The following is a 25,228-nucleotide window of genomic DNA, read 5'->3' as shown; positions in this document are numbered from 1 at the left end:
ATAATCTGATTACATCCAAAAAGCTTTTTAGTGATAGTGGTCTGTCTTGAATCACACTAAAATGCATTATTTTTCAATTGCACTGAGAGCGTACTGCATTCAAGAAACAAATGGAACTGAACTGGCATCTCAGCAGGGTTTCAAAACGATCGAAACTGATGCTGCAGAAAATGAGGTCAAAGACAGGAAGTGCTCGGTATCTCACCAGTTGCTCTTCCAGGTGTGCCGTACGTCCGGGTCAGTGATCTGTCTCTTGTCTGCTTGCTCATCCAGGAAATCAAACATGTATTTGATGGCCAGCGGGAGAGCACTGCCTCGATGGGCCGTGCTGAACACCGTCTCAAAAAGATCGTCCACAAACTTCTGCAGTGTGCCCTAAAAACATGCCACAAGAGTTTACAACATTCTTCGAGGCACTACACACATTTTATTGAATACAATGCTAATCGTGAGTTTTAACTGATATGTTTTGATTCTTTAATTCTTTAATCTGTTTAAAAATCAACAGATTTTTAAACAGATTGTTGTGCAAATAATAGTTTTGTTCTTGCAACAAAACTGTATGCTTTTATTTTTTTAAGTGTAATAAAAAAAAAAAAAGTCTAAATTGTGTACATTTTAGTGTTCAAAACAGACCAAATTTACATTTATTTATACCTCGGAAAAAAACGAGCTGAATTCAATCAATTTTCAAAAATGCTGCAGTAATGTTCAGAGGTTTGTGGTGTAAATACATATATTTATATATACAGTGTCTATATCTAAGTTTTTTCTGCTCACCAAGTCTGCATTTATTTGATGAAAAATGCAGTGAAGCAGTAGCAGTACAAATGTGAAATACTACAACAATTTAAAAATGTATATTCTATTTGAATATATTTTAAAATGTAATTTATTCCTGTGATGCAAAGTTGATTTTTCATCAGCTATTACTCCAGTCTGCATTGTCACAAGCTCATTCAGAAATATCTTTTATTATTAACACTAACACTGTTGAAAATGTAAATAAATGTATTTTATAAAAAAAAAAAAAAAAGTATTTACTGACAGTTTTGATCAATTTAATGTCTCCTTGCTGAATAAAAAAATGATTCTTTTGAAAAGACAAACTTTTGAATGGTTGATGTTAATGATAAAATATGACAGAAGTTTCATTCTTTGCTAAAATAATCCTTTAACCATGTTAAAGCACTGTAACGTAAAGCCTTGAGTGGCTTATTGCTTTAAAAATAACCACACACAGATTATCTGTACAGGATGTTTATGTACCTTGGTAGCCAGTAAGCGTGTGAGGTAAATCTCAGACACCATCTTGCTCCCACGGTCTCCCTCCCGCTGGTCTGCGTGCTCATGGTTCTTCACCAGGTGCCAGAGTTTGGTGCCTGTCTCCTGGTCAGGGGTGATCATGGGAGCCCTGGATCGAAGGCTGTCTGGACTACTAGATGTCCTCAGCAGGCTCTCTATATCCAATCCAAATGAGCGTACACTTCAATCTGCTTCTTAACAATGCATTGCAGTTTACATATCTTAAGTCTGTTTCTAAATCATTATCTTTCTAATAGCTGCGTCTCAAAGCCTAGTGAGCCGAATCAGCGTTTACTGTCTACAAGTATGGATGTCTATATAAACATCATAATGACTGAAATGAATCCTTTTACAGTTAGCGACTGATTTCAGATATCCTGAACAGTCAGTTTAGTTTACTAGGTTTTGAGCACAGCCTACAGTATGTGTTATTTCATTGAAAAGCTCAGACTAAATAACTTCAGCCAAGAATGGCTGGGGAAAAGATCTTCGATTCCCATTTGAGCCAAACATGCTGCATGTGGCATGATACAAAATGCTGGACGAATCCATGATATATTAAACAAACATGGCTAAAGCCGAGGATCATGGGGCGTAAAGCGATCCGAGAGACTTACCGTATCGACTGAGAGAGCGAGTGAACGTGAAGGAGTTGGCGATGTTGTAAGCAGATACTTGCTTCTGAACCAAAGCCACCAAAGACCCATCCGTCACCTGAGATGGAAAATGAGAATTATAAGGAAAAGAATCTCCATTTTTGTACAGCATGCGACAAGCATTTGTAAACTTGCATGATATAACGAAGCAGCTGCCAGGAAACGTTGTTCAACCTGGTAGTGCGCCAGTGTGTTCAATCTCTTCCAGTCGCTCTCGATCTTTGTGGTGACGTCTTCATCCTGGAGGATGATTCTGGTCAGTCGACCCTGCCGCCATTCTGGAGAAGGACAAGAAATGCAATTAGTCTTGGATGAGGATGTCTCTAAAGGGTCAAAGGTAAAACTTTTGCCATGTTTTCCATACGTTCTCTCTAACAGTCAACATGATGTCAAAACTGACCCTATTTACTGGTCTTACGATACACAATTATAAGTGCATGCTTTTCTTAACATTGTTTTCGTGATTTTTGATCAAAATGTAATATCTGTCTAAATATCACTCAGGTGAAAAAAAAAAGAACAAAATAGAAAAATAAAAGTTTGTCAAGCAAGCCTAGTGTATTAGACGGAATGGTAGAAAAACAGTATTATACGATAGAACGATCCAACGATAGACAGACAGATAGATAGATAGACAGACAGACAGATAGAGAGAGCTAGAGCGATAGATAGATAGATAGATAGATAGATAGATAGATAGATAGATAGATAGATAGATAGATAGATAGATAGACAGATAGATAGACAGATAGATAGATAGACAGACAGACAGATAGAGAGAGCTAGAGCGATAGATAGATAGATAGATAGATAGATAGATAGATAGATAGATAGATAGATAGATAGATAGATAGATAGATAGATCGATAGATAACCTAAGAATCAGAAACGGGCAGAAAGTTTGAGTTTACCCAGGTCCATGTTGTCGGCCTGTGGGCGCTGTGAGTACGGGATGCCTTTGTAAACAGCATCTAGAAGCTTGTCCTTCACCTGAGTGATCGTGTCACAGTTTAGCACCTTGACAGGGATTTCTGTACCGGCCTGTCCCTCCGGAGGAATACACATGAGCGTCTGAGATAGAGATCCGGGATAATATTGATTGGCAAGATGACCAGCAAATACACAATAACACGTCTCCGTTCAAATCTAGCATACAGACTACACACACACACACTAACAAACACATGGACTAAAAAGGATGCGGAAAGGTCAAGGCACATTTTATCATACACAGCGGGCGACTGGAGCTCTATTTAGCCCGGCTCTGCCAGCATATCAAAGATTGATCGAGGGATCCTGTTTCATGCTTCGGCATGATTTATCATAATAGCCATCTCAACTTTAACTGTTGTGTCAATGGGGAAATATTTATCTGCCTGCAAAGCGGTATTCAGAAAATGTGAAACACGCAGGTTTTGATCAAAAGGTCACAGATCGATAAAAACAAACTGCAGGATGTGATTGATTATGATTGATTGATGTCTAAAGTTAAAAGATACTTCAAGCTAAAGTGTGTAATCCTTTTGATATTAAACACCCAGTTTAATATGCAGAGACAACTACAAGAAAGACATCTATAGGTTGATTCCCCGGAAAAGTGTAAACATAGTCTCTCAAATATTGATTTGTTTGTTTTTAGCAGCCTAGACAACCCAGCAACACTGACTTAACCAATGGCCTGACTTTGGGGGCGGGACTTTTTGACTGGTTCAGGGGAAAAACTGGGAACTAATATTAAATTAATAATCTGATAATAAATAATAATAACAATTTAATGTTAAATTAATTAACAAATAAGTTAAAATTACAGAATTTAAGTGCTAACAAAATGTTGATTTGTTTGTTTTTAGAATCATGACCGATAGAGCAACACTGACTCAACCAATGGCATGATTTTGGGGGCGGGACTATTTGTTTGACTGACCAATGACAAAAAAGGAAGTGTTCAGCAGAGAGTTAAGGGGGGAAAATAAATAAATAAAAAACAATAATGAATGAATGAACAAATAAATTAAAATGTACAGAATTTGACATTATTACTGTTTCAAGTGCTAACAAGATATTGCTTTTTTGTTTGTTTTTAGAAAGGAACCAAAATTAAAATATACCAATTGTGTGAATTTGGGGGTGCGACGATTTGTTTGACTAACCAATGACAGACGAGGAAGTGTTCAGCAGGAATTTCAGGAAAAAAAGTACATAACTGAACGAACAACTAAGTTAAAATTCACAGAATTTGACATTATTACGGTTCATCGCGACAGTTTTTCTTAAAGAAAATACAAACCATGGCACCATGCCCAAATAAAACATAGTAACTCCATGGTACTTTTAATACTTCTGTAAGTGTATGAAATGAATATTTGAATACACTGTACATAATTTTTGCGATAGTTGCTATGGTAAAACCTTCATAAAGCAATACACCATCATGCAGCTATACAGCATTGATAAAATAAATAAGACAAGCTGTAGGATGTGTGCATCAGCTCATTTATGCAGCCAGTAAGCGAAATCATAAAAAACAGCTCTCAGCACTTACCAAGTGAGTAACACATACAAATAACAGCTTCATAAACAGGCATGCGAGTTACATTAGAGAGCCGAGCATTTGTTACGAAGCCGATGCTTTGATATATCTCCATTCACACCGTGACATCGGTCCATATAAATTCATGAGAAGACCTTTTGTGTGCATGGGCCACGTTAATTGTGTGATTAAAACAATGCAGCTGGCACTGGTGCGCGTAATCACGGCTACACGCTGATCATTAGCTCACGGCAATTCCTCCTCTCCAGCCGCGGCTCACACATGAGGAGTTTGTGATTAAAACCCAATTACACAGCAAATTACGGAATTCTCCCGGAGATGGAGCCCAGCTATATTTAGGACATCCGGCGTCGGTTTAGAAACTGGATTGGGCTGAAACTCAGAGCTTGGCTTTTATGAAAGCTTAACACCATAAAGATCAGTTCTCGTCTCTGGCTGTGTGTGTGGGAAGATGAGAGTGTGTAAAGGTGACTTTAGTGTGCCCTTTAGCACGTGTTCACACACCCAGAGCCAGACTTCCTGGTCCAGCTGAAGCGTTTAATGCTTAAAGCAAGAGTAAATACTGGATCCATTGAAATACTCTGGAGAAATGATATCTCGTATGTATTAATCATCTTCATTTTATATATATGTTATATATCATATGTATGTATGTATATATTCAGACTTATAACTTTATATTCACTTCTATATATTCAGACTTATATATTCTATATATTTCTATGTATATTTTTTAATAAACATTTTTCCATAATTTATAATTAATATAATGTTTAATATATAATATAATATAATATATGTATATATTCAGACTTATAACTATATATTCACTTCTATATATTCAGACTTATATATTTCTATATTTTTTTATATACATTTTATATAATTTATAATTAATATAAAGTTTGGCCCTTCATATATAATATAATATAATATAATATAATATAATATAATATAATATAATATAATATAATATAATATTTTTTATAATATATTATAAAAATTATAGAATAATAATAATAATAAAAGCTATTTCATAATAATTATTACAATTCTATATGATTTAGCCTAAAAAATACATACATGATAGAAATTCAATTATTTGAACAAACCGTTTTGAATACTGCACATGAATTTAGCCTAAAAAATTTAGCTAGAGATGGATGTAGTAATATGGCAGAAATGAGCAAGCACAATTAAATATCTAATATGCATAGCTGGACTGACCAGTCAGCATTCAGAACTGGAACAATCTAATTTATAATTCATGATGTGTCACATTATTTAACAAAGAATGAAAACAAGGGCAAATGTTTGCACTCCTAATGAATATGTCAACATACATGCTGTGTTACAGCTGAGCCTGACCTTTTCTGTCGGCCCATAGGGGCTTCTCTTTAGGGTTGACAGCTAAGACAGCTGAATAACTGTGCTATATATTGATTCCCTGAAGCGGATCTATCCTGAATACTGTGGAATTGATGAGATGTCTGATAGCTTTAACTACTACTTAGGAGCCATAGATTAAAGCTTGTGCATTGGTCGGCTCGTATTGTTCCATTTAAAATCAATGCACACAACTCTGTTGGTGCAGACAGTAAATATGCTCTTTTGTGTAGTCATGTTTCTGTATGCGAGAGAGAGAGAGAGAGAGAGAGAGAGAGAGAGAGAGAGAGAGTGTAAATCAGCCGCTGTATTTCCTGGCTGTCTGCTGAGATAAATGAGGAGCATTGGGGTTGTTTTATGCCATGAGAAATGTTCAGGTTTGTTTCAGTATTTACAGGCTCTGATCAGGTCATTCTTTGTCTCCATTACGCCGCCTTTGACAAACCCTGCTCTCAAAGTCGTGTTAGAACTTCCTTTGCTTGGTCTGATATCATCTGCCTGATTGGCTTTTGAGCTCTCGAGTCAGTTTTATCTTTAAAGGGTCAATGGGACACTAATGAACATTAGGATTCAGAATTAAGAACCGGATCTTAATCAGAACTATAAAAACAAGATTCTGGATCTAGCACTGATCTTGCAAATGTGGACAGAATACTAGACTACACCAAAAGAAAGGGCAAAGTGTGTATTAGTAATATTAAGTTAAATATTAGTCAGGGTTTAAACTAAAACAATACAAATTCTTCGTTTTCATTACTTGAGTTAAATAAATATTAACTGAAAAAAAAAAATATATAAATAAACTTACAAATAAATTATTTCAGCTAGTAGCCAAGGCAAACATCTGATTTTAATTCAACCTGAAGTACAAAAGTACTAAAACTAACTAGAATTAAAGAAAGGGTAATATGAAAATCAAATGTACTTCGAAATATGAACAAAATTATAATAGTACACTAAAACAACACTGGTATTACTACAGTATTAAAAGATTTCTGCCTGGAAGCATCTGAAAAGGTAAAACATTTGTAGAATTTGGTCCTTTTTAAATGTATATTTGAGCTAAAATGTCAAACACTTGTGGTCTTCAATAAAACAGTGGGTGCTGGGAGACAGGAAGAGGGGGGGATTATGGGATGTGTGAGAGAGTGTCACCATGGGGACACTGACCAGCTGCTTGTAGTCGATTTGCTGTCGGATGAGCTTGTCTTCGCTCAGGGAGTATCTGGCCTCTCCTGTGATGGCGTCTATGGGACCTTTTTCCATCTGCTGTTTTATAGCACAGTAGAGCATAAACAGAGGCTCGCCAGCACACTCCTGCACAGAGAGAGAGAGAGAGGGAGGGAGAGAGAGAGAGAGAGAGAGAGAGAGAGAGAGAGAGAGAGAGAGAGAGAGGGAGGGAGAGAGAGGTCATATTTTACACCATTTTATTTTCAAAAGAGCAAGAAAATCATGTTTTCCATTACATGTCTCCTTTAAAACCTTTTACCTTTAAAGAACACGCTAAAGAACTCAGGATGACTTCCTGCTCAAAATACCACAGAACATCAATTCAATAAAATCACAACGAGCTGTAATTTTCACACACTTCGAACACGCCTAATTGCACCTTTAAAAGCAGAGGCAAAAGCAATGAAAGGAGAGAGAAAAAGACATATTCGGACCAGAAGGAAGCGAAAAAGAGACACAAGGAGGCAAGTGTGCAGTGAAAGAAAGCGCGGCCGTGAGAATGAGAGACGCGTCCGATCACGGTTCTTTTCACATGGCATTTGTGAAGTGTGGAGAAGTCTCCAATTACCCACTTAAAAGCGTTTGATGACTAAACAGCGATACTGAGGGGAGGCTATTATTTAGTTCTTAGGCGAGATCAGCTTGACATTATTAATTACAGCATGACATCCTGAATCACACTCTTCTAACGCAGGCGGAGAGGGTTACCCAGCATCCATTGCAAGCCTAACAGCAAGTAATTCAAAACAACCAGCCTCTGAACTATGTCAAATGCATTTCGTCCTAATATATACATCAAATCCTCATCTTTCTATTGCTTTTAGAGGCTGGCTCCATCTGCTATTCATAGTCTGGCCGTTAGACCCTGTTATGACACAACAGATGTGTGTCACGGGATCCGCGCCAGGTTTCATTCGCTAACAGACACGTTTGAACGGAGAATTCACACGGTTTAACAGAAGCAGAGTAAACATGAACTAACAGCACAAGAGAAAGCCCTACATATCTGTTAACAAATATTTATGTAACCCTTGTAGGATTAAGTCACCCAAAATTAAAAATCTATCATAATTTATACACCTTCATTGTGTTCCAAACCTGCATGACTTTCTTTTGTAAAACTCTAAAAGTGAAATCACATAATGATAGCATATAGCTTTCGGGACTTGTTTTATGGCAATTTATTTAATCATCATTTATTACATTTAATTTAGTGCTGGGCAACGATTAATCATGATTAATCACGTTCAAAATAAAAGTTTTTGTTTACATAATATAGGTGTACTGCGTATATTTATTATGTAAATATAAATACACAGAAATAAAAAAGAAAAAAAACGCACTCAAGAAATACTTTTATAAATTTATAAATTATTTCTGGATAACTTTATCACTCACACCGACTAAACGACGTGGGAATTGAGCGCTTTCTCCACTACAATATATAAATACACACACATATATACCATATATTTTGTTTTTTTTACATGTATTTACATATATATACTTTTATATTAATATAATTTATATTATATATAAGTATATTTAACTTATAAAAAATATATTTTTCTTAAATATATACATGCATGTGTTTGTATTTATCTATTATTTATTAATATACATAATAAATAAACGGTACACACACATATATACCATGTAAACAAAAACTTCAAAGGCCAGTTTTTTTTTATTATTATATGATAACAAATAAATAAAACTCCAAAGGAATGTTCTATTTAACGATTTTGCAAAAATCATGGGAATGTTACTTTTCAATATTAAGGTTACGAGCAGAATATTTGTTCAAAGTTTTGAGAGAACCTTGCCAGAAAGTTCTAAGAATGTTCGCTGCGTATATATGCTCTTTATGAATGTAATGTTAAAGTGATGCCCAAAATAAATGTTTATTAATAAGGTGATGTATGTGACAAATGTACAACAGATATAAACATACTGAATACTTTGGCTCAGTATATATATGAAACACACCCAGGCTGTGCAATAGAGCCGTACCGAGGAAACATTTTGTGGTAATTACTCCTAGAGGCACGTAAGGTGGCCAAACACTTTAACATCTGCACTCATGTGATGTAAAGACGCTGGGCGGCCGGCCAGTGCTACATTCCGTAGAGCGATTCCAGCCCTGAATGCACAAAGGGCCTGATGTTCCCACCCTTAATGCTAATAGCCATCTCAATCTGCTTTAGCCTGATTCAGTGGTTTTTGGGTCATCTTGGTGAACTCTGTAACACCTGACAGGATGTGGGACTAAGCGAGTGCCCTCTCAGCCTCCACGCGGCGGAAGCTGTGGCATTCCTGAGTCGCTAACTGGAGTGTAGGGTTTAGCAAGATTTATTAGCAGGCTTTGCGATGAGTCAAGTCATCAAAAACGTCACCATGCCAAAAGCTTCTCGCAAATAAGATACTAGTTCACCAGAGAGAGGTTTGAGGGTGTAGCTCAATTTCACGTAGGACTTTGCATAGCACATAATTAAAACTGACATAATGTATGGCTATATTAGAAAACACATCACAAACCTTGAGGAAGCGGTGAAGGAGGAACGTGAACCAGTTGGTGAGCATCTTCTCAGCCACGGATTCAGTTCTGACAAACACAAACACAATCCATAAATACTAATTAAGCGGTGTCGTTGGTAGGTTTTTCTGAATAGTTGTTATGGTATTGCTAGGTGGTTGTTAAGGTATCCTGAGTGTTTTTTAACATGTTGCTATGCTGCTATGTAGTGTTCTGGGTGCTAAAGTTTTCTGTTTTAGAATGTTGCTATGTGGTAGTTATTGTGTTCTTAGTGGTTTTTGGTTAAAACATTTTTGGGGATTGTTAAGGCATAGCTAGGTGGCTACTAATGCAGCATTTCCCCCGAAATTACCAGGAACAATTGTACCAGGAACTTTTCTCCCCAGGAACTATTTTGCCCCCAGACCTGTTGATTTCTGTGTCTCCACCGCAGTCTAAAGTACCGTGAAGATTAGGCAAATAGTTTGGTGAATATTACAAAGTACGCACATTTAAGACTTTCATTCTCTGTAGTTCTGACTTTGTGCAATCGACTCGGGAGTGTGATGTCCGCGATGACACATATCCAGTAAATCTGCAAACAGCATTGTTTAATATCTGTCAACTCACCTTGGCTACTGCAATCTGGGATTTCCTCTCTCTATATTTACAATTAAATGAAATAGGATATTAAATACCACTGCCTCCTTTAGTTTTTCAGACGCAGAAATTTACTTAGTTCAGGGAAATGTGTATATATACAGCCATTACAATGAAACAAAATATTACATCAACTGCCTCTTTTTATTTTCATTTTAACATATAGATAAATTGAATACAGACCAAAGATTACCTGTTACATTACCAAAACGAATTATATTTTATGTTTAACCACTAAAGGACTAGCTGATGTGAGGCTGCTCTCGGCAGATACATGATCACTGAAGTCCCGCTGATCGCATGGAGCTGACTGTCTTCGAAATCAGAAAAACACATTTTTAAATAGGCGCTGTCTTTATATATAATAAACCACTGAGTTGAGTTTTAAACAACTACATTCTCACCTGAAATAACTTTAAAATTACATTTCATGACACAATAATAGTAATATTTTGAAAGTGATCTGAACAAATGGTGGTTAAACTCAACCAATACTGCGTGAACTCAACCAATCAGGATGTTTAGCGCCCAAGTCCCGCCCCTGAAAGTTCCGGAACTTTGAAAAAGTTTGATGGGCATTTTTTTTACCCGGAACTTTATTTAGTTCCTTGTTCCTGCGGTGGAAACACACAGAGTACCGGCCCAAAGTCCCTAGTTCCTGGGTAAAGTTCCTGTGGTGGAAATGCAGCTTTAGGTGTTCTGGGGGGTTGCTAGGATGTTGTTATGCAGTTGCTAAGATATTCTGGGGGTTTCTAGGGCCTTAATAATTGTTTATTTTTTACAAGAGTGATGATGAATCATCTAGTAACTTTGAGTAAGAAATGTGAATTATCTCTTACCGTCTAAGCAGCAGTTTGGGGTGGTTACGGTTCTCCAGGTTCTTTTCGATCAGGTCGGCAAGAAGCTGTTTGAGAACCACAGTGGCGTACTCCATCCGTCCCTGCAGCGCCGCCATGAGGAGGGAGGCCACGTTGCCACGATCCCGCATGGAGAAGGACCTCTGAGCCTCTAGTGTGTGGATGAAGGTCAGCAGGAACATCTTGTTGTTCAGCAGTTGACTGAAAGAGCGTAGGGCCTTCTCCACATTAGCCGGAGACTGAGAGGAGAGGGAACATTTGATTAATCGAAAGAAAAAGCAGGAAAACAAAAACACAAATGGAAAAGCATGAGATGAGAGAAACATGCGCAACAACAATTGTTGCCTGAATGAAAGCTCCGCTGCGCTGAGATTTAATTGTTTGCTGACTATTTTCAACACATTTTTTGGTAAGGCACGTCTCTAGACAGCTATTCCACCAGGGCTTTGCAGGGCTGCTGATTCATTCTGCCTGAGGTTTTAATTAAAAAGCATGCTGTAAGAGGGGCGTTCGCTCTGAAGCTCACTACTGAGACAGCAGTACCGAAACTTCAGAGCTTAGGGGATCTTTTTAAAGCACATCTAGTTTTTTTTTTTTTTTTGCTTTCATTTTTTGGCAGAAGGATTAAAAGAAAATGGTCTATGAGTTGTGGCAACCTACTTATTGGCCCTTGCGAGTGACAGACGACACCTGGGGCCAGAGAAATTGAAACAGGAGGTTTTAAAAGTTCCCTTACGTCCAGCTCTTTTAGAACGGGGTGTTCTTCAATGCCAGGGAACATCACTCTCATGGTGTAGTTACGATACTCCAGGAAAGGGATCTTCACACCGTCCATGTCGTTTGTCAGCTCTTGGATATCTGTCTGCAGCTCAGCGAATGCTGAGAGAAATAAAGAGCAAAAGAGAAATGCATCCATCAGACTGAAGAAGACCTCATATACAGTGACAGACAGAGATTTCTTGTATTAGTTACAATATAGTAAGACATTTTTATTTGTGTCATTTCCATTTTTTATCATTTCTGAAATTTGACACAGAAACAATGAAACTAAAAAAGATTCTAATTTAATTGTTTTCCAACTTCTCCGTGTAGCTGGTTGTTCTGTTCTGTTGATGGTAATCAAACACTCTTTTCTTGTCTAATAGGGCAATTTTTTACATTCATCAGAGACTCCAGCTATGGAGATTCAATTCAATTAAATTATCCATCAATGATTTCAAACAAGAAAATTGAAGTCATTTTTCTCTTTAATTGAGTTGTAGAGCACAAAAATATTGAATCTTCCCGATTTTTTTAAAGTGAGTTCAGTACTACAATAAGTAAAAGTGATCTTTTCTGTATTTCTGCTATCATTAAATAATATATTGTAAATAAATTGTATATTACATAATTAATAGTACACAAAAAATACATGGTTGTATTTAAATTAACAATTATGTTAGACAAAATTTACTATATACATACATACACACAAACACAGTGCATATATTACACAGAAATATATGTGAATGTATTTTAAAATGTAATTTATTCCTGTAATGCCAAAGCTGAATTTCTGACTGGAGCCAATACTTCTTCACTGTCATTTGATCCATAGGAAATAATGCTAGTGTGGTGATTTATTCTTATTTTCAATGTTGAAAACAGTTGTGATGCTTAATATTTTTGTGGAAAATTGTGATACTTTTTTCAGGATTATTTGAAAGTTTTAAAAAACAGTATTTATTTGAAATGGAAATCTTCAGTAACATTATAAACGTATTTACTGTTACTTTTGACCAAGTTGCAAATGCATCCTACATGTATTATATTGTTACAAATTGTAAAATTGCACTCTCTCTCTCTTTATATAACAGCACTTCTGGTATGAATTCAAACAGTTTTAGTCTATGGGAAACTATGCCCACTGACAAAAGACACGAATGAAAAACTTTAAAGCTGCATTCATTCCAGTATCTCATGGCATTCTTTTAACAAATGCATAAATAACACCGCATAGTGTCTGCCTGAGCTACAGATCCTTTTAAAGCCGTGAATAAAACCGGTATCAAAGGATGAGGACTTTCTGACGTCATGACCCAGTTCAATCCCTCCACAAAGACTGCGTCAAACTCTGCAAGAATCCAGGCTACTGCAGTGTGAGAGACGCATCCGACTCACTCCCGTTCAGTGCCCACGGGAAACTTCACGCACAGTAAAATAATACATAACAGCTCCATTTGATTTATCCTATGGGTTAAAACCATTAGTAGCTCATTAAAACACTCTCCACACCTGTCTGAAACAGCTTTGCATATGCACAACAGATGCTGAACTACCCCAAAAATCATACCTTCCTTGCACTCTAGCGCCACCCGGGACTCCAGATTGTCCATCTGCAACTGTAGGCGTTTGAGCGTGCGGTCGGCGTCCCGTGTCTTGCGCTTGTAGGCGATGAGCACGGCGATGATGGCGATGAGGAGGACGCCGCCGCCGGCTCCGATCCCGATGATGGCAGGCAGCGTGAGAGTGCTGTCAGAATAAATGTGAAGCATTCCAGGAGAATATTCCAGGCCGCCCACGAGAATCTACACGCACAGACAAAAGAAACTATCAGAATGGGTTGAGTGCAAGGCCCTTCAATCTAATGACCCTGCTGTCTTTAGTGGGTCATGATGAGAGCTTTTGATTGGCTGAGGGCACTCATACTGTTCCTTCTTGAATGAAATCAGCTCACAATTAGAATTACTACAGAATTATGCACTCGTTTGACACGTTCACATCGCGTTCCTCCACTTGCGGCGAGAGAACAATCGCCCATGCCTCCGTCAGACACCATGACCACTAATCCATATCCAATTACTTCAAAAAAATAACTTTGGCACAGGTGTGAAAGCAATTAGGCAGAAATCAGCAGGTAATAGAGGTCTAGTTAGAGATTCGGTCTGACTGAGGCTTGGTACCGGGAGCTCAGCCTTGCACTATTCGTGGACCAATTAAACGCGGCATCCAGCCATCTGTCCTAACAAGTTTCACCTTTCTGTGGCTGCTTGTACCCCGCGTGGCTGCATGAATTATTGAGACCTGGTGATAGAGGGGAACAAAGTGAATCCTGGAGCGCTGTCGATATGTGTCAGGTCATTAGCTGAGAGATCCCGGCACTCTGGCTCTTACTACGTCTCTCTTGAACTCTTTTTTTTCTTTTCTACGGGTGTTTCTCCACACTGTGGATTCACTAACTCAAACTGAATAATCGGCTCTTTGATACTGAGTTAGTGCTAATCAGCCAAACAGGAAGGTGTTGGATCAAATTAAGTGGCTTAATGTGAATGTTTACCTTATATTTAGAGGAGAAGCTCCTGAATTTGAATAGAATTGACTTCTTGTGATTCTATTGATCAGTTTTGAAAGCAATTTGCTTTGACAAGGTTTTGCACCAAATGTTCGCCAATACAGTTTGGAAACTGAATTGGCAAACATTAGTTGATTTAAAACTACTTTTTAAAAACTTTTTCTTAATCGCGATTACTCACATGGTTTTCTGCGAATAATTGCATTGTTATGCACAAAGTAAAAAAAGTACTGCTATATGAACAAAACACTTGAAACATGAAAACAAACACTTTAATCAAATAAGGTGTTTTTTACAGCAGTATTCTTTTACACAGCAACAGTTTATATTGTAATATTTATTGTAAATCCCATGTGTTTTACCCAGAGGTTTTCCAAGAATCAAATCCCTTTATTAATAGCACACTGTGTCCAGTAGAAATGTTTTCTATCTGTTTGTCATTTAGTATTATACCAAATCGAGGCTCTAGGTGTCAGCCCGCAGGGTTTGTTTGAAGTTTTGGAGATACAATTTCCAACTTTCTCTAACAAATGTAAGAACACGATTCTGGTCAGGTGCTGGTCGAGCAAGCTGTGCCAAGAAGCTGGAAAAAGGGCTAACAGTTCCTTTTCAATATGCACCCACGCAAGGGCTACGTTAGACCCGTTACACATTTATGGCTTTGTTTGCAGTCATACAAGATATTATTGAAAGAAATTATTTAAGATCTAGTTTTACAGGCAATTGTAAATCCCCACGATTTCAGACAACGCTGAAATCAAGCATATTTTTTCTTTAATATGTCCCTGTATGTGTGTGGGAAGAAACATGTCATACAAGACGGGATTATTGCTCACAGCAAGGATCTATTTTTCCTTCATCTTTCTTCACCACAATAGCTGAGAGAGGATCACATGAGCTCTACTGTTGCTCGTATTGGCTGTTGCTCCCGAAAGTCGCTCTTCATTTCACCAGGGGCTGGCGAAGAGGTTGCTAGTGGGCGTTCTCCCTACTTTATGAGGCCGTGAGCACTTCATTTGTCTAATGCATGTGTCTAATGCAAAACACGCTTGTATGGTTGCATTCCATGTTTTTTCAGTGCCATAGAAATGTGATGGCAATTCGTTTGCCTACACTGCCATCGCGTTCTACTCGCCGTTTCTGGATGAGGGGGTAAGGGAACACACTGGTGGCAGCGAGTTATGTTTTCCCCAGAAATGTGAAGCATTCTTCCCTGCCATCGTTTCTAATCTGCGTATTAATGCAGGTGTTAGTCACGTCATTCATGTATGTCACAAGCACATACGCACTTTGGTCAGAGCAGCAATATTGTGATTAAGGTGTTTACATGCCTGTATATTTAGATTAAAATCAGTGTACGCCATCAATTTTAAAACGATTATGCTTGCTGCGATTATGAGTTTAATCACATTATTCAAATAGAAGTATTGCATTTATATGAGGTAAAGTTAAATCGGAATATTGCCAAAATCTTATTATAATCGCAAGAGGGTGCATGTAAACAGACTCATTCATGACAACGGTGCAGGGTAAAACATGATAAAGTACTAAAGTTTAATACTTAGGGTAAAGGGTTCGTTTAAATGATTAACAAAAGTATAAGTAACAACAATAGTGATGATTTCCTGAGCAATGACCTCTAATGAAAGCCATTATTATCAATTAAGGGGGCTGAACTCGTCTCAAATGCTATTTTTAAGCACATGTCAGTGCTCAGAAAGGTTATGAAGGATTCCAGTCTGCTGCTGGGAGAGCAGATAGCTAGATTACGTGGAAAATTGCTTGTATCAGCGCTCCCTTTAATCCTTATAAGCACTTAATGTACGGCGAGCCACTTCCAGTTGACCTTTATGTTTTCCTGTTTAGCACTAAAGGTAAAAAATGGCCATGCGGCAGTGGCTTATTAAGAGACTGATTAAATGAGAGGCACAATGCCCGAGTCCATGCAAACCAAACATTCAGCATTTCATTCAACATCAATTCATTTTCTGCCACCTTTATTGGTTGATATACAATAAATAAGGAGCCGTAAATTCTCAGTCAGTGCAATGAGAAGTGAGTATGTTTTACTCTTCACCAGCACAAGAGGCTCCTTATAGATTAGGCGTTTATAATGCACAGTGGGAAATGTCGTAATTAATGTCATGCATGATCCTCACCATCACTCGCTGTTCTCCGGTCAGATCTGGTGAATCACAGAGCAGCTGAGATTCAGAGACTGTTAACAGACAGGGCGTTTCTCCAATCATCACACTGTAATTCAGGCGGGCGTTGCCAGGAGCAGAGGGGATGAGGTTCTTGCCCTTTTTAGAGATAAAAGGACCAAAAACTGAATTCACCAAAAAGTGATAAATATCATTTGAAACGTTCAGGTCATATTTCACCCCCAAATTGAAAAATTTAATATGATATAAATCATAAATTACATAATATAAATCATATATAATTATACTATATATGAAATAACTGTATATTTTAAATGGTATAATATAAAAAAAAAACACAAAAAAAACAACAACAACATCATTATATTCAAATAAATAAAAAAAGAAAATTTTACCTGGTTTAAGAACATTAAAATACTGTGACATTATATTTTTATTGTGATTTAACACATTTAAACCCCTTTCCTTAATTTTATGTTATGCAAAATTAAACATTTTAAATTGTAAAGCATATTAGTAAAACATAAGTACACCTTATGGTCATATTTGGTATATACATTTAAAATGTAATTTAATTTTAATAATAATAATAATAAAAACTATGACGTGAGAAATTGTGAATTTGCTTAATTTAAAAAAATCCTAATTTAATAAACAGTTTCTTAATCGTCATTTTCTTGTACAATAAATACATATAATTTTACATTATGGAAAAAATGACACTGGAGCAAAACATGACACTCTTCATGAGATAGAGATACACAAATTCCAAATGAGAAAATCTAAATACAGGATGATGAGATTATGTCAAAGGTCATGCCTTCAAGATGATGGGTGATCCTGGTTTGACCTCCAGAATCCCAGCATTCCCAAGGGGATCAAAGGTGGGGTTGGGATAGTAGGTGAAAGGAGTTCCATTGAGGATGAGGAGGGCGGACACATGGTCCAGGATGAAGCCAAACTCATCTGGATGAACTCCGCAATCTGGAACCTGGCGTTTGGTGTAGATGATCCCCGGAGCCAAGCACGTCATCACAGAGTCATTCACCACCGTACAAACCTACAGAGGAACATCCCCACATTTGTACCGATCGTGTAAACAACAAGCTATCCGTAATGATGGTGCAGGCAGACAGGAGAAGGACAGCTGGTGGGGAACTCACGTTTGTGGTCTCCACTCCTCCATATCTGGCTCTGACTTTGGGTTCCTGAATGGTTAGCAGATTGGTCCCTGTGACCGCGAGGGTGGTGCTGCCACTATCAGAACAAACAAGCAAGTTTCACAAGTCTCATACCTCAAACTGAGTGACTCTGCATATATAACTGTGCATCTGCTTCTAGTGAGTCAGAATTTAGCCTCTAGTCAACAGTAAGCAGCACAATTTTGACCTTCTAAAATATCACTTTAGTCAAAATTAAAGGCAACACACATACATATTCTGTACATATGTAACGCTAGTGGGTGTTTAATAAATACAATGCTTATTTACCGTATTTTACGGACTATAATTCGCACTATTTTTCATAGTTTGGCTGGTCCTGCGACTTATAGTCAGGTGTGACCTATTTATCTAAATTAATTTGACATGAAACAAGAGAAATTAACCGAGAGAAATTAACCAATAGAAAACATTACTGTCTACAGCTGCGAGAGAGCTCACTATGCTCCTCTATACTCCTGTAGTTTACACTGAGCAGCATAGAGCGCCCTCTCGCGGCTGGAGACGGTAATGTTTTCTCTTGGTTCTAAATAAATGCGACTTATAGTCCAGTGCGATGTTTTTTTCCTCATCATGACGTATTTTTGGACTGAAGCGATTTAGGGTGTACTCACACTAGGCACGGTTGCCATGAACCGGGCCCCGAGTACGATTGTCCCCCCTCCCCCCTCCCCCTCTGGCCTGCACTCACATATAGGGTTTCAGCATTCGTGCCGGAGCACGCTTACGTCATTATGGTGCGACGGTTTCGGGATAAACAGGAAGAGCGGCGCTCTCTGAACACAATGGAGTCCATCGCTCTGTTTTCTTTGTGGATAATTTTGTGTTGGTTCCACAGCCCTCTCACAGCCTGTTGTTAAACAGATGTGTCGCCTTAGTGGCGCGAAAATTTTCACGTAATCGTGCTGCTCGTATGAGGATGTTTGCAAGGTACCAGCTGAAGTGCAGCAAGGACTTTGCAGTTTTTAGTTTTTATGCGCTTTGCACCTCTGCCGTAGACCAAAGCGACCCTTTCCCTGCCATGTTGGTTTTGGAGCGTCGCAAAACCATGATGCAAAGCGTCCTTTTCCGTGCCCCGGCACGGTTAGCGCTCACACTGCATGCGAACCGCGCCCGAGTCCAACTGAACCGTGCCCTGGCCCACCTCTTCCAAGCGGGCCAGGGCCGGCTAATCGAGCCGCGCATGGGCACGATTCGGAGCACTCACACTAGTCAAACGAACCGCGCTTTGGTGGTCAAACGCACTTGGGCACGGTTCTAACTGGCTAGTGTGAGTACACCCTTATACTCAGGTGCGACTCATAGTCCGAAAAATACGGTAGTTAGAAACTGAATCATATGTTTAAAAGTGAAATAAAGAAAAAACATTATTTTTTTCACATTACTTTTAATATATAACTTCTAATTCTCATTTCAACTAAGAAATAAGCACTGCAGTCATTAAATATCCATAAACAAATAAAGGCAAAAAGTGAAACATTTTAAGAAAAAAAAAAAAGCAAAAATTTATTATTATTTTAAAAAAATGGTTCAAATTTAGCCATTTTCATATATATATTTTTTTCATTCTTCCATTCATGAATTTCTTCCATCATAAACTGTTTAATTCAGCCTATAGTGGTTTGCTGTCCTGTCTGGCTTTAAGATATAAGGCAATCACAGATTACAATGCGCTAATCGTATTCTCATCCAGGATGGTGTATCGACCATATATTTTTATTTCTATTTCACTCAAACTATTTTAATTATCAGTTCTCAAGCTTGCCATATATTCTTTGTGCTAATTAGACACTGACATATGCTAACTCTCTGTAGGAGGCAGCTGTGAGTGAGTTTCTGTCCACGTGCAGCATTTCAGTTCATTCGTTTATGAAATTCCATTAGGCTTAGGAAGTTGTCTTTGAAGTTAGCAGACAGCAGACAGTGAGGGTTTGGAACAGAGCCACTAAGCATGTGTGAGACTGTGTTAACGTACTTGATGATGCTCCAGTTGGGCTCTACGCTGGAAATGGTTGGATCTTCAGTGTAAATGTAGCGTGTATCGCTGATGACCTCGGCCTTGTCAATGAAGAGCTTGACGGATGAAGCTCCAGAGCCTGATGCTGACGCTGGCGTCACACACACTATCTCATGCATCGTTCTCCTGTTGGAACAAAACATGAAGTTAAAGCAATTTACATAATTCTTTACATTATGAAGAAATTATTAAAACCTGACTGCATTAATAGCCTAAACCAGCCTACAGTGGTTCGCTGGTCTTGTCTAGTTTTAAGATGGTTTATTTAAACTGGTGTTTATCTGGTCAGTCATAAGTCTAAAAACCCTAAAACCCTTTCAGAAACAGCTTAGCCATTTTGCCAAGGCTGGAAGGCCAGCTAACCACCTTAGACTGGTTTAGACTGGTTTTTTTTCAATAGGTTGAAAGGACCTCTAATGTGTCTTGGATGCTGGTTTTTCTACCAGCAAGACATTTTTGGCAAACCAGATTCACCAGCTGAGATTTGCTAGTAATCAACATGGCTAGACCAGAATAAACCAGTCAGTAAATTGCTTTCATACTGGCTTTAAAGGCACCATGATATTAGATTTAACAATCTAATTTTAATTACACAATTACAGAAATGGCTTATTTCTGACAAAAATGAAATCATAAGTTAAATAAAAATAGATAATACAAAAAATCTTCTTCTAATTCTGTAGTCATTAAATGTTCAAATATTCATTGAAAATGACCAATTAAAAAAATTAAATTGCGTGTTATATATATATATATATATATATATATATATATATATATATACACACACACACACACACACACACACACACACACACACACACACACACATTATTTTAATCAATGTAATTATCGATGTAGATTAGATGTATGTACTCATTAAAAATAGATAAACATATATATTCATCTTAATATATAATTGTTATTTAATGACTACAGTGCCAGTTGATTGGCTAAAATTAAAATTGTTGAAAGTAGAAGTTGAAAGTTTTTTTTTTACTTAATTTTCTTCATGTTTACTTATGTTTTTTGTGCCAGCAAGATTTCTTTGCTCAACCAGATTCACCAGCTAAGATTTGTTAGTGAATTGGGAGGATGGGTTCCCATACTTGGCCACACGTCACGTCACAAAGCAGATGCTCCTGCATTTTAATCACCACACAGCTCACTAACAATCACAACTAGTAATGCATCATGCTTCCTGCAACATGAGCATGTGGACATATTTGAAGACAGCCATGCGCGCTCATTTGATTTCATCTGGAAATGACATATCTCGCTTCCTCCGAAGTCCAACTGTATCCCACAGATGTTGAGGGACACAGATGTGATCCTCAACCGGAAGATCCGGTTCAGAGCTGACAGAAAAGCTGCTCACCTGACAAACAGACACTCTTCCTGGGCCAAAAACACAGTCACGGAGCTCCCGGCGTCCAGATGTCGGCCTGAGATAGTCAGCCTGGTCCCGCCGGACACGGGTCCTTTCTCCGGCCGCACCCGGTTGAAACTCGGAGTCTAGAGAGACGAGAAAAGCAGCGGTTACTTCCGAACAGATGGAGCTCACGAAGCGAGATTCAGATGATCCAGCATGCACTTGTTTTCCTCATTCACGAAGTACTACACGAAGAGATTACACTCATCACTGTAATGGAAATGTCCTGTTTGCTCTCGCCCCGTGCAGGGCTCGTTTGTTTCAGCGCAGGACCTGTCAGGCTCCGACGCAGTCCTGTCTTCTCACAGTAATTAGTGGCATACCTGTGTAATTGGTCAGAGAGCGTGTGTTCATTTGCTTTATCCTTCTGCACGACTGGAACTGCCTGGACGCTATTGATTAGATGTAGAGGGAATCCAGGCAGGGTCATATATATGTGTGTGTGTGTGTGTGTGTGTGTGTGTGTGTACGTAAAGCTCCTGGGCTTGGGATAATAGACTAATGCCTTATTCCTGCTGGGCACCACTTAAAACTCAGTGGGGAGGAAGGGGTAATTGTATCATTCTTTACATTCCCCTTTGCTTCAACTACATTATCACATGTGCTCCACCAGTTGATTTGATTGGCTAACGGGACGGAGGAGTGGGAATCCTAATGATTTATCGGTTTCAAGTGCAAACCGGATTGGCTGAGTCTCAAAGGATGGATTCGTATTGATTAGCTGCACGTAAATCACCACAAACAAAATGTTAGCAGCAATAAGGGAATCGATATGAAAAGAACGATTAAAATATAACCGCTGCGTCTAAAAACGTCTAGAGTGGTTAGGTGCCGTTTTGTTTATGAAGGCATCTGGAAAATGCTTTAAAATTTAATATTGTAGAACATACTTTAGAAATAACCCATAGAGTGTTTAGTAATTAAAATGCTTATTTCTGGAAGAAATGGAATCAAAATTAAATTAAAATTAAAATAAATACAATTTGAAAAAGTAAAAAAAAAAATAATAATAATCAATCTATAGTTTCTTGTCAATTAAAAATAAGCACTTTTTCCATTAAATATAGAGATAAATAAATACATTTGTATATAAAAATGGTAAAAAAAAGAAAGAGATAAAACATAAAATAATGGTAAATAAATAATGGTAAATAAATCATAACGATAAATAATAAAGAGAGTAAAGAATATTTTCAAAATAAAAAAGTCTAATGAATATAAATATACTATATTAATACTAAAATGATATATAAATAATATAAAAGATGCATATTTAAAAGACAATCATTTTAAAAATAGATTCAAAAATAGAATTAATAAATAATTGGCTATTAATTACTAATTATTAATTAATAGGCTATTAATTTTTCTAATTTAAAATAAAAATGAATATTTTTTTTAAATACAAGTATTTTAACATGCCTATTTTTTCAGCTTTTAATTCCATTTCAACTAAGTATCAATCACTGTAGTCATTAAATATTCTTAATAAATAAATAAAAATTGACATTTGGACTTTTTCCTACCACTATGGCAATTATGCCAATCCTTGAACTGCACACACAGGATTATGAGATTGAATTAGGATTTGCTTTGATGCCATCCTTCCGCCATATATTGCCTGATAAGGCAATATGATTCAAGTTTCAGACAGAGTCAAGATGTTGTCCCTTTCCTAAACGAAGAAGTAGAGGACGTACCACAAAAGAGTATGTCTGAGTCGACTGGGTTCGATACTCTGCGCTGCAGTCTCCGATACACAGCTCCACCGGACCACCAGGGGGACTCGACATCAGAGACTCCTCCATATCACACACAATCCTGCAGACCAGGAAGAACACGGAGATCACTCCTGCACATAACACTGTCCAAAAACTAGCAACACGGGAAGCATATCTCACCTCTCAGCGCTGATGTATTCAGAAGCAGCAGGGCTGCAGCGAACTCCAGCCACACGCACATGAGTGATCTCTCGAACCTGCAGCCCTAGATTCTCTCCTTCGATGGTCACGCGTGTGCCGCCCTCCTTCGGCCCCGTCAGAGGACGGATCTGTGAAAAGATGACAGCTTTCCATTGGAGGGTATAAAAGAAACTAATTCTAAGAGCTTTAATAGGTGCAGTCTGGGAAATCTGTCATGCAGGAGAATTGTGTAGTTCATTTGTGCTTTAACAATACTTTGAGGAACGATTTACTGAAGATGACAAACAGAAAATATAAAAGTCAGACAAAACCTTTCGAGGACATATCTAATAAGGAAAATTTTAATAAATCAAAACGGATATATTTTGATTCTAAAAATAGTAAATTAATAATAAATAAAATATTTTTTACTTCTGAAAATGGTACAAAAAATAATTAATATAGATTGATGAATAAATAAATCATACAGATAAATAATGATAAAAATATTTTAAGAAAAATTAGAAAAAAATGTAAGATTAAAATTAATTAATAAATACATTTTAATACAGAAAATATTAAATAAAGATAAATTCTGTCTGAATTAAAAAAATGGTAAACAACAGGTAAAAAAGGCAAATGAAAATATGTAAATAATAAATATAAATACAGATTAAGTAAATAAATAAATAAAATAAAATAATAAAAATTGTATAACAAAAAAAAAAAAGAATGATCAAGGTAAACAACAAAAATGGACAATAAAGATAAAATATAACTGCTGATAATTAAAAAAGTAAAATAAAAAAATTAATAAGCAAACAAATACATAAAAATAAAATATATTTTATACTAAAAACTGTCTATATAAAACAAAAAAAATCTCAATACACATTCCAGGTTTTATTGTGCATAATTAATCAGGACAGACTGTTTAAAAAACAACAACAATCTTTAAAATGACTTTCTTGACAGAAATGATTTATGTCCCTAACTTATTTCCTCATTGTTTTCTTCAGTGTTTTGATAGGGCTCATCTGATATAAATTGATTGTCCAGGATGGCTTTCAGATGACGTGTGTGTGTGTGTGTGTGTATTACCTGAGTGATTCTGGGATGGCTGCAGCGTACGTTGCGGCGTCCCTGATGCATCCAGTTGTGCTCGGGTGATGAACAGTGTTGCTTCAGGAGACACTTCTTATCGGCCAAACACCAGCCACACTCAAACATGCTTTCTGCCTTCAGACAGAGTCCACAGCTGTCCCTCTGAGCTTCACACTTATACAGGAGAGCTGCGTCCACACACACACAGAGAGAGAGAGAGAGAGAGTGAGAATATAGCCGTACTCTCAGCTGGGCAGTTAAACGCAGGCCATGTTTGGAGTGGTGCCAATCGATAATTGAACTGTACGGGGAAGGTAGCAGAGGCGAAACCCACACCTGCTTTCACTGTGCCATGATTCATGTGCTGCCCACACACACTAATAACTCTGAGCCGAGGCCTCCAGAAAGTGGGTGTAAAGGTTCAATTCTACACACATGGCTCTGTTCCGAGATCTAGTAAGCTCACTCACTGGTTACTGTCTACATAGGCAGCGTCGGAACAGAAACTGAACCAGAACCACAAGTGAACTGAAATGCTGTTCCCAAGTCACGTCTACAAAGAAAGACTAAACAGCTTATGTAAAAAAAAGCCTAATGTTACCATGGTGATAAATTAATAATACTTTAATAAACACACACACACACACACACACACACACAAACAAATAAAAAAATAAAAATAATCCTTTAAGTGCCACCCCCCATTTTTGAATATAGATGTGAAAGTGCACTATTCACACTTGAATTGTTATAATTCATGGACGCTTTGGAATAGAGACCTAAGTTTAGACTCTTTTTTTTAAGAAGCCAAGTTGTATTTTATTGCAGAAGAGGAATCGTCTTAAATTATTAAAGTTTTAAAAAGTTAAAGAAGTTTAAATTTACTGTTAATTACTGC

The 25,228-nt window shown here is 37.4% G+C and overlaps 1 protein-coding gene across 2 annotated transcripts in view; it reads right to left on the bottom strand.

Annotated features, from left to right (window-relative positions):
• Positions 1-25,228, bottom strand: part of LOC128018939 (plexin A3-like) — a 157,355-nt gene that overhangs the window by 5,967 nt on the left and 126,160 nt on the right. Inside the window, exons 12-29 of one of the 2 annotated variants that reach the window (XM_052604834.1) lie at positions 24,328-24,518; positions 23,227-23,375; positions 23,026-23,146; positions 21,272-21,408; positions 19,852-20,019; positions 17,820-17,913; positions 17,477-17,716; positions 16,651-16,794; positions 13,493-13,727; positions 11,897-12,039; positions 11,143-11,399; positions 9,667-9,733; positions 7,069-7,215; positions 2,873-3,032; positions 2,097-2,239; positions 1,923-2,019; positions 1,270-1,460; positions 206-375 (exon numbers count right to left, since the gene is read on the bottom strand). In XM_052604834.1, the coding sequence (XP_052460794.1) occupies positions 206-375; positions 1,270-1,460; positions 1,923-2,019; positions 2,097-2,239; positions 2,873-3,032; positions 7,069-7,215; positions 9,667-9,733; positions 11,143-11,399; positions 11,897-12,039; positions 13,493-13,727; positions 16,651-16,794; positions 17,477-17,716; positions 17,820-17,913; positions 19,852-20,019; positions 21,272-21,408; positions 23,026-23,146; positions 23,227-23,375; positions 24,328-24,518 (2,854 nt within the window). The remainder of the gene's footprint in view (positions 1-205; positions 376-1,269; positions 1,461-1,922; positions 2,020-2,096; positions 2,240-2,872; positions 3,033-7,068; positions 7,216-9,666; positions 9,734-11,142; positions 11,400-11,896; positions 12,040-13,492; positions 13,728-16,650; positions 16,795-17,476; positions 17,717-17,819; positions 17,914-19,851; positions 20,020-21,271; positions 21,409-23,025; positions 23,147-23,226; positions 23,376-24,327; positions 24,519-25,228) is intronic. The other variant, XM_052604835.1, reaches the window with a different exon arrangement.

This window comes from Carassius gibelio, chromosome A8 (assembly GCF_023724105.1).
Source record: "Carassius gibelio isolate Cgi1373 ecotype wild population from Czech Republic chromosome A8, carGib1.2-hapl.c, whole genome shotgun sequence".
Lineage (NCBI taxonomy): Eukaryota > Metazoa > Chordata > Actinopteri > Cypriniformes > Cyprinidae > Carassius > Carassius gibelio.
Note: the sequence above shows the minus strand (reverse complement) of the source record. Positions and strands in the feature narration are given on the sequence as shown.